This window comes from Styela clava, chromosome 13 (assembly GCF_964204865.1).
Source record: "Styela clava chromosome 13, kaStyClav1.hap1.2, whole genome shotgun sequence".
Taxonomy (NCBI): Eukaryota; Metazoa; Chordata; class Ascidiacea; order Stolidobranchia; family Styelidae; genus Styela; species Styela clava.
The window spans coordinates 4,053,552-4,063,955 of record NC_135262.1 but is presented as its reverse complement, the minus strand read 5'-3'; the positions used below and the strand labels follow the sequence as shown (position 1 = coordinate 4,063,955).

Below are 10,404 nucleotides of genomic sequence, written 5' to 3'. Positions count from 1 at the left end.
TTTGTTCGCTATATTGCCTGCAAATTTGGGTGTCGCATTTCAAACTTAACGCAGAAACCCGTTCTAAACAAATTTGATTTTGGTTGCATGTTATGAAGGAAGTATGATAAAAAAAATTTATTATTTTGGCGTGTGGTTAAGAATACTGGTGTTCAGGGCAAGCGATTTGGTTGAATTTGAAGCTCAAAAAAAATGCTTAAACTCAATTTAGTTTCGAATTCATAATTTGACGCATTATTGAATGTAAATTTACCGAATAATGTTCACAAATTGCTTTCATAAACAAATTTCGATTTTGCTCACAATTGCGTTACTGTTTAATACAGCGTTTTTGGTCGCCATTTTGCGGTACTTCAGATCTAGCAAACAACAGGTAATGCCATGTTTATTTAATATTAAAGAATTAATAAAAACGTCGAAATGACGACGGAATATACAGGTTTAAATATTAACAACGCGAAGGTTGCTTTCATACACTGAATCCTTGTAACCCAAACGAGAGAGGTTACTATCGTTCACAAAATTGGTAACCCTCGGTCATATCGATATGTTTCGCAAGTAATGTTACGTCACAGTACACGATTGACCAATCACAATGCGAGAATATTTCACAGCCAAACAAAACCAGCTGACGCTCCGCGATTCGGTAGATGAAAATGTTTCCCTCGGAAGGTCGGTGGCGGTCATCCCTCGCTCTTCGGTTAGTGATCGTTACTTGAAAAAAGTATCAAAAAGTGCGCTTTAGGCTGTAATATTACTAGCTAAGCTTAAATGGATAGTGATGTTGAAATAAAGACTATTCTGTAAAACTGTGGGCTGGTAAGCGTGTCAAATTACCAATTTCCTGTGACCGCGTCGGTTCAGCGCTGCAGCAAGTCAGTCGCGAGGTCTTTTGTTGCAACATGTGCGCGAAATTTGGCAACGGTCTAAGATAAATACACCTTGAATAAAGGGTTGAAATATTTGTGGTATTGTAACTTAGACAGACAAAAGGATGAAGGAATATCATTAAATATAGTATACCAGAATAGAGTGACGTGAAACAGTGAAAGGTAGCCTACCGTATGAATGCGAATTTGCGATTTTCTGTAGTTAAATGCGAGGGAATTGTCAAGAAAGTATGTAGTTAATGTAGCGACTTCATTGTCACTATATTAGTTACAAATATTATATTAAGTCAATTCAACACTGATTATTTTTCAGACAAAACTTACTTATTAAAGAATTTTTATCGAAAAAAACTTGCACAAGTGGTGCAAACATGAGTCTTCAATTAGATTTATACAATTGGCAATCTGGTCAGATACTGTGCTATGTGTCAAAACCTGACACTCGACCTGTTGTTCTGGAAGTTGATGTCGACAGACATGCAATTGGACAAGATATTTTAGAGAAGGTACGGTACTTGATTATTTTGTAACTAACTTTTGAAATAAACTTGATTATACCAATAGAAAAAAAGGGGTCTCGCGAAGTAAATGCCGTGACTGCTTGAATACCGCTGAACACAAATGTGATATTGAATGCTGTGAGTGCTTAAGTAACGCTAAACAAAAATGGAAATTGAAAATACAACCCAATTTTTTTTTAAATAAAAAATCGTCTCTCGCAAACACAATATCCCTGCTCAGTTGAAAATTGAGTAGGTTTGATTTGAACTAAACGTGTGTTTCAAGAGTTTCTTTCTGTGTCATACAGCCTTTTTTTAGTTACATTAATATTTCATAAATTATCATATTTACCTAGATATAATAAAGTGTAGAACTTCAGAAGCAGAATCTTTCAAATGTTTTCTCCAATTTTTGCTTTCTTTGAAATCTAGTATTTGAAAATTTGGAATTTTTATACCCAATTATTGCCAAAATAGTAGTATTTTATACTATATTATTATTAATATAGTATTAGTATAATATAATATAGTATAGTAATATTTTATTAGTAGCCTACTTCTATTTGAATAATTTGTTTGGCTTAAAAGTACAAAATGGCAACTCATTAAAAAGATGGAGAATTTTATATTAAGTTCATAAAAACATTTGATTCTAAAAGGAAAAGATGACTGTAATCTTCTGTAATAAGCAAGATATTGACAGTCATTTTTTTATTACTTCTCTTTGATTTTTTTGCTTTTGAATTTTAATCCCATATGATGAACAGCAAGCACTCTTGTAATAAATTATGCATATTAATTTCAAAGGTCTGCGATTTGATCGGCACCGTCGAAAAAGATTACTTTGGTCTTCAAGTATGTCCAGTCAAGCGTGAACCTTTCTGGATGAATCTCCGCAATAGGGTCATAGGTCAAATATCTGGTCAACCACCATATCGACTAAGATTGCGAGTGAAATACTACATTCAACCTCATCAGTTACTGCAGGAATCTACCAGGTTTGTGGATTTTTTTTGTTTTATATCAATTTATCAAGTATTCGACACCAAACCAAAATTACGATTTTGTCCTCTTTTCTCTGTTGGTTCTAGTTTTCAAGTGACAAATTTATTTCCATCAATTTATCAAATGATTAATTGGCAAAGCATAGTTGTTCAAAACATCCAATTACGGTATTCAAATGCATTTCTTCATATTGAATATTTTGAATTATTATTTCATTTGGAACATATCACTCACAGCTGTTTTAAACATACTGTTGTTTGGTTCATTCATTTTCCTAAACATGATTCAATATAAAAATCAACTAAAAAAGTTTTGTGGAATGCCAAACATGCTAATATTCAAAAGTTAAAAAGTAACCATTAGTGTAAATGTTTTTATATCATATCTTACATGAATTTATAAAAGGATTCAGGATTCCAAATACACTAATGCGAACTATCTAATTCTATACACAAATTTATAAAATTCGTCAACTAATGAAAAAAATGAAACTATTTCAGACAAATCTTCTATTATCAACTTCGCCAAGACGTCATAGACGGGAAGTTAACAGTTCCGCAAAACAAAATCCCTCAGCTTGCGGCGTACCTTGCACAAGTTGAACATGGGGATTGTTCTGCCATGGATTCAACGAATATCTATAAAAGTTTGAAGTTCGGGGACAAAGTTTTGACAGATGAAGATATTACTGGGTTAGTATCTAGCAGATTTGAAGACACTATATTTCTTGCTATATTAAACTGAACTAGCCCATTTGATTGAATCCTAGCTAAGATGGTAATCATTGAAAAAACATTATGATTGGTGTATTATTCACAGATTAGAATATTACAAATGTACTAATTAAAAGATATATTCAGTTTGAATTACCTGCTCAATTTTTGCGAGTTTGAGATCATTGATTAAACAGTATTTCGAGTGTTGTGATGAGTGTGGCTACTGGCCTAACTTTCACAATACTGTACCTAAAAATATTGTTAAATTTCATAACATAATTTCTGTTTGCCCTTTTTCAACAATATTAATTTTGTTATGGAATTGGTAGTTTAAGTAAAGAAATATTTATTTTTCAGAATTGCTGATTTTCACAAATCATTAGAAGGACAAACACAATCTCGAGCCATGTACTTTTTCTTGAAAGAGGCAGCAGATTTGCCAAGTTATGGGACAGAGGTTTTCAATGGTAAAATTGAAGTACCGCACTCCCACCCTCATATGCCAAATCTCTCTCCTGCAGACACAACCAATGTTTTGATGAGAATTGGTCCATTTGGTCTTGAAATTGTAGAAGAAAAATCGGAAGAAATTAGAAGGTGAGAAAATTTTTTGAATTTATACCGTTAGAAAACGATGATTTGAAAGGATGAATTGGAAACTTACCATAATCAAATGAATTTTTATAAATCATTGAATATCTTCTTATTCCGGTACTCAATATATGCATTCATTGGATTTTTTTTTGAGTCAGTGATTATTTATTCCTACTTTCTACAAATTCATATATATATATATATATATATGTGCGGAAGGTATAAAAATCAGGAACTCATAACCAATAAGGACTTATCATTCGCAGATTTTGTTAGTCATCCATGACTAGTTTAATTAATCACGGTTGTCCTTGAAACTGAATTTAACTTATGATTTCTCTGACCTGGCTGTTCACTGTTTCCTCTAATTTAACAAAGCTGGTGAAACATATGTATATGATATGAAAAACACACGCAGCACGAGTGAAGATAACTATCCTAAGTGATAAAGAGTCTATCACAAAGCACACTAACACAAATGTATTTCTGTAACGTTTCATTGACCAAGGTCAGACATCCCCAGATATATATATATAATTTGATAATTGAATTATATATTTGTGTTAGTGAGCAAGACTCTTAAATCAATAAGATTCTTGAGTTAGCGATGCGATACCGTCAAAAACCATTTACTGAATTTAACCTTTGACTTCTCGGGTCTTGTTAACTCTAATTTAACAAAGTTTCATATATTCTACTTTTGCTTTGGAATTCTTTGTAATTGAATTCCTCATAAAAACTTGGATTTAACTTATCTACCATTACCTTTAGTTCAACAAAGTTTTAATAAATTCCTTATTTTTCTTTAGAATACCATTCACTGCCGTTCAGCTTGCAACGCACACAGGAAAAATGATTGACATTGACACTGTTCTGGACGATGGATCTACAAGTACTCTGACTTTTCGAATGAGCTCAGAAAAATCAAGTAACGCTTTATATAGGTAAGAAAAAGCCCTAATGACAGTAGAAATGTTGGTATTCCCATAGTGTGTGGCGTGTGCACCAGGTTATGCCATAGTTTTATTTCGATTTTCCTTATTTTAGTTCTAACAGGAGTTTGTGGGCAGTTTGTGTTAACCAAGTGAATATACCCCCTACCATACACTTCCGTCCCTTTACACAACTTGATGTAAAGTAGGCGAACAAAATTAGTTACCTCCATTGGCTCCATATCGTTACACATTCTTCTGGAGCGCTGAAATATTTATAACAATTCAAAAGTAAAATTCCAGTCAAGCTAATGTTCTATATTTAGTATAATACCAAACAAAAAGATTCTGAGATTGAGTAAAACCATGATGAATGGCAAAGTCTCCTAAATTGTCTATTCAAAAAACAAAGATATCTTCTCATTTTGTTGAATATTGAAAAAAGGGAATTTGGAATTGGAAAAAAGGGAATTGACGATGGACTTGGGCCCACATAGATGCCATATATATATTAGTTTATACCGCTCGCCTTAATTCTCCCAATTTTAAGTTGCATTTAATGCAAGAATTTTCCACAGGGATTTATTAGTTCGGTTATTTTTATTTTAATGGCTGTCCAACCAATGTCAAGCAAAAACTTACGAAATACTATGTTAGATACCGTACTCTGAATAGTATATTTGAGATGATAAATTTATGGCGAAATGAAAGAAATTCACTTTGCACTAATTAAAGGCAATTTGTCGCAAAATTACTTTCCATTATGAATAGTTTATTGACCTTCTGAAGTTAGCATTTAAAATGCCACATTTTGTTAAACCAATATTCCTAAAATAATCAATATCACTCTTCCTTATGCACAACTGTCATATGTAAGGTATTGAACACACAATGGCGGCGTGTTTATTTTCTGTCTATATATGACAGTGTTCAAATTAATATTTAACTCTTTAAACTTGATGGTTTTGTGGTTCAATTGAGTATGCTCATGTGAATGTGTATTAGACTCTTCAAAATGTCTGAAGTAGAATGATGTCATATTGTTACTTCACTTTGAAGGTTGTGATGTGTAAGTGTTACTCAGCAGTTGTTTTTGAATCATTCAATTTATTAGAAATATCAAACGAGTATCATGGAAATATTATTGACTTTTGTATTTGATTAGCTATCATTTTGCTACATACCAGATTTTTTAAAACAAATTAAAAAAAATTGTAATCAATTTAAATAAACTTCAACCAAGCCAAATCTAAAATAAATTCAAGTCGCAGAATTAGTATTAGGCAGAAACACTCGATGTTATTTTATTAAATTTTTTCAAAATTTTAATCAACCAACTATGGCAAACAAACTATTCGGCATGAAGACTTGATAATTTATATCTGGATTTTTACTTCAGGTGCATCACCGAAATGCTTGCATTTTTTACCTGGGAGACTGTCCATTCATCCGTAATGCATCAGTATAGCCGCGATTTCAAAGGCCATTTGCTGGCTCTGTTCCGACCAGATGTAGCTGATCAAGGTAGATTTTGTTTTTCATACTCTGTAGTCTGTAGGGCTAAATTTGAATGTGGTTTTTATGCGTATGAATTTTATAAAAGGAGCAATAGTGGAATTTACTTCTCGGGTACATTCTCTTATATTTTTCAAAGTAATTGGAGGTGCTTTCTAACATTCTATTATGACAGTGGTTCTCAAACTTTTTAAGCCGCGACCACTTTCAGAATTTTTCAAGTTGCGCGCCGGCAGCACCCTCACCTACCTCAAAAATAACTAGCTAACATAGCAATAAGCTACAAATAACAGATAATGAAGCGAAAAAATGTTTTATTCAAAAAACACATGGAAGATACGTGGATGGAATGTAAATATATATTGAATAAGCGATCAAATCCAGCAAATATTATTATTTTCAATTTTAATTAGCTTAATTCCCCACTAAAATGATTGACTATGCCTATCCCAGTGGGCCGCGCCCGCTGTTTGAGTACCACTGTATCATGTGGATATACCGATAATTAAGGGTAATTGAAGGCTGTTAGCATATGTGGATTATATTATTTTGACCTCATGGTAATCAATCTGAATTGCGGAAAGGTTAGCCAATCAGATCGGAGCTTACCAGATGCTTATTGAATAGATTTCTGGTTATCACAAAAAATTCTGAGGGTTAATCCACAGATCTGGAATTAGTCCTGGTCATAAATTTGAATTTGCATCAAATTTACTGCAGCACTGGTTTGGTTTGCTGGCTGTGAAGCCAATTCGGTCTGTTTTGTTTGAAGTTTTATTTTACTATTATTTAAAAGATATAAATTCTATTTAAAAAAAAAGATTTTGCTACGCTTCGCCTGTATTCTCAAAGTACAAGTATTCCAAAATACTCAATAACTCAACCGTTGTTCATCTCTTCAGGAAAGCAATATGTATTTGACGTCCAACGAACTTGGCGAGAAGCTTATGATTTGGCGAGACGAACTCTACACAAACAAAACTTACGAATCAGTGGTTCCATTTCTGAAAACTCTTTATCATCACATAGTGTTAAAAAGCACAAAATAAATCAAGCGGAACAAAATAACGAAGTCGAACTTTTACGCGAAAGACTGTCAGCGATCCATGACGCTTTAACATGCAGGATATGCATGGACAATGAAATAAATACTGTGTTTTGGTCATGTGGTCACCAAGTTTGCTGCAACGACTGTGCAAACCAATGCCAGGTATGTTTGTTTCTTATTGTTTAAACCAGGGATGTGCAAACTGCGGCTCGCTGGCCAAATGTGAACTACAAGGAAAAATTATGCGCCCCGTGGAAGATATGCCAATTTTGAATTATGTGCCCGTGAAAAGAGTTTATGGTTTAGTTAATGTGTTAATTTCATTTAATTTGTATCTGGCCCTCTTCTTAAGTTTGTACAACTCTTGATTACTACTGACAATAGAATAGCTGTTTAATAATTGTCTAGTCTGCACCTTATTCAACAATTAGTCAGGGGATTTGTTGTAATCGAATGTTTATAATGTATAATATATTTATATAAGCGTGCATTACCAACTTGTGATGTGTATATTATTCATATTGCAGTATTTCATCAGTCGGCCCACATATAAATTATCATTTTCAGTGACTCTAAATTAGAATTCTTTGAGGTGGAAATCCACCATTTTTCTTGATCCATCTCAATAATGTTATTCCAATTAATTTACATCCCTGTCCGACTGTTTTTACGACTGCTGTTCATTGTCTTTTAATATTAAGGGAATTATATATCTTCCATAATATTATTTATCATATATTTATGATACGTTAGTAATAGTGAAGTTTAGTTTTTCTGTTTTTTTTTCATACCCTAATCAAATTTCTTTCATTTACAGACTTGCCCTATTTGTCGACAAGAAATAACAAAAACTCAAGTCGTTTTTCCGACTGTTACAAGAGACTTTGTCGCCACCGGAAATATGGACTCTGGCGCTAGTGGTGGCAGCTCTCCAATGAGTATTTCACCTCGCTCACAATCTCCAACACACGGCATAAGATCAACATCTTTAACAATCGCAAATTCAGAACAGACACTAGTGGCATCAGAGAGCTAATTTTCATGCTCGTTTGAGGGACAGATTCAGAATTAAATCAAAATATAAGAACATGAATATGATAAACCTGCCCTAAATAACTTTTCAACAAAACTAAAATTTATCTTGCGAAAAAGCAGAAGGAACGAATATAGGTCGTTCTGAATCCTTTCAGAAACTTTCAAAGATGTTAACGCTTACGTTTTTTATTTCTTAAGCCGCTGGACGTATTTTTTAATACTGTAGTATAATTTCGTTTCTATTTCATTTTTTTTTTTTGGTGTCGTGTTTTTATAAGTCCTGTGTAATTTTAGATTAATTTTTTTATTTCTTCCGAAGCGAAAATAGTTTACTTCACACAGTTTTGGCATGGGCTCACGGTAATTCGTCGTTTTAACAATGGCCCTTAAATAAAAAGCTACAACTGTTTATAATTTTCTTTTATTCTCGGCTTGAGGTGTCTTTCATTTCATTATGACAATTTATGTTTATGATGTTATAGATTTATTGTGTTAGATGTCATGATAGTTTTGTGACATGACGAATAGAACTTGAAACCCAATTGTGGCATCATAATAGCAATCTGACATAGTGCCTCAGCTATCTTTCTCTTAATTATGCTACTTGCCAATTCTTTATGCTGGTGTATCTTTTTTCTATTAGATCAGCTTGGTCATAAAATATCTCCTCAATTTTTATTGCCTGTGCTTGAATTAAGTGTTATCTAATTAGCAAAATAGCTGGGCTTTGTTTTATTAATCTCTTGCCTATGGGTGCAATTTTTTTTTTTCAATCGATAGGATTCAATTCCAATTCTGGAGTGGGATTAGCTTTCAGTTATTTAAATTTAAGCCTGTGCAAATGTGATAAAAAAGTAGCATTTCAGAAATCAGAATATCATGGATGGCCATGAACGTATGATATCGTCTTGAGTTAAGGTGTCAACTAAAAAGCAATAATGACATAATTCTGTGGTTGGTCGTATTATTACTTAGAGTTATTTTTGCGGAAATTTGTTGATTTTTCCAACATATATGCCACTGTTTAAAGTTTGGTTAGGCTGATGGAACAACAAAACAAAAATTTGTTTGTGTAGAATTGTACATTCAGCCTTGTGTTTGTCACTGTGTTATAGCATTTTACGTTTTTTTGTGATGTCATTACTTGATGACATCATTCAATTTTACAGTTTTCTTTTTATGTTATGAATAGTGTGGGTCTCTTTTAAGTAACATTTTTATTGACTTGATCGACTTCCCGCTCAAAATTTTTTTTAGTTTCACCTAACACCCTTCTATTACCAGAGTCTCTTTTTTAATGCTTGTCCAAATTTCACTGAAATCTTTAAAGTTTTTGCCCCCGACCTGTGATTGACACTGATATGCACAGATTTTCATATCTCTTGGAAAGATCCATCTGGTTAGCCTTAGTTTAGGGGGTAGGGGCATATTTCGCGTTTTCTTATCTTTGATTTGGAATATCATCCATGTTTCGAAAATCTGATATTGTGGGAGTGTGGTTTGTTACTTTCAGTTTTGACCAATTTTATTTGAATGTCTTATTTCTTTGTTTTATGTTGAATATTTTCATGCCACGGCAATGCAACTCGAAAAATAGAAAACCCTGAAAAAAAGAAAATTGTATATTTAATTTCAAGTGTTTTTCGTGGGGATTTCGATTGAGTTTGGTCCTCTTCTGGACTTGAATTTAAATATGCTTCAGACTATTGATCGACTATAGTCACTATACTCACCTAATCTGATTTGCATTACTCAATTTGGGATATTCTGGTAAATTTTTCCTTCTGGCAAGTTTGCTGCATATTCAATTTTGAGTTTAAAAAGGAGACTACATCCTGGTATCTATGAGTTCGATATATAGTGCACCATGAGGTGTTGCTGCAATGGGATATGTCTCCGGGAAATTATTTTAGGGGCAAGCATATTTGATCGATATTTAAGTATGTAGGAATCAGGAAAGAAACTTAGGCTTTTTCACAATGGCCACATCAACAATAAGCCTTTGTGGCCACGATTCATCCATTTTAAGAAGTTGGTTCAAACTTTTTTCAACATGAGTGGGACTCGAGCATAATCACTCTGGTTTTTAATGGAATTATAGCCTCGACTCTACACTTTGGAAGTCTGAACTTGCCCTGGAAAGTTTGAAGATGCCCGTAAGACTCCCCC

General features: G+C 33.2%; 1 protein-coding gene across 1 annotated transcript; it reads left to right on the top strand.

Moving 5' to 3' along the window:
• The first annotated feature begins 641 nt into the window (after positions 1-641).
• On the top strand, positions 642-9,853 carry LOC120332377 (E3 ubiquitin-protein ligase MYLIP-like). The gene is made up of 9 exons (XM_039399611.2): positions 642-700; positions 1,204-1,396; positions 2,198-2,388; positions 2,896-3,087; positions 3,469-3,708; positions 4,515-4,649; positions 6,037-6,161; positions 7,055-7,362; positions 8,018-9,853. The coding sequence occupies exons 1-9, from the start codon at positions 651-653 to the stop codon at positions 8,234-8,236; spliced, it is 1,653 nt and encodes a 550-aa protein (XP_039255545.2). The 5' UTR covers positions 642-650; the 3' UTR covers positions 8,237-9,853.
• The last annotated feature ends 551 nt before the right edge of the window (positions 9,854-10,404 follow it).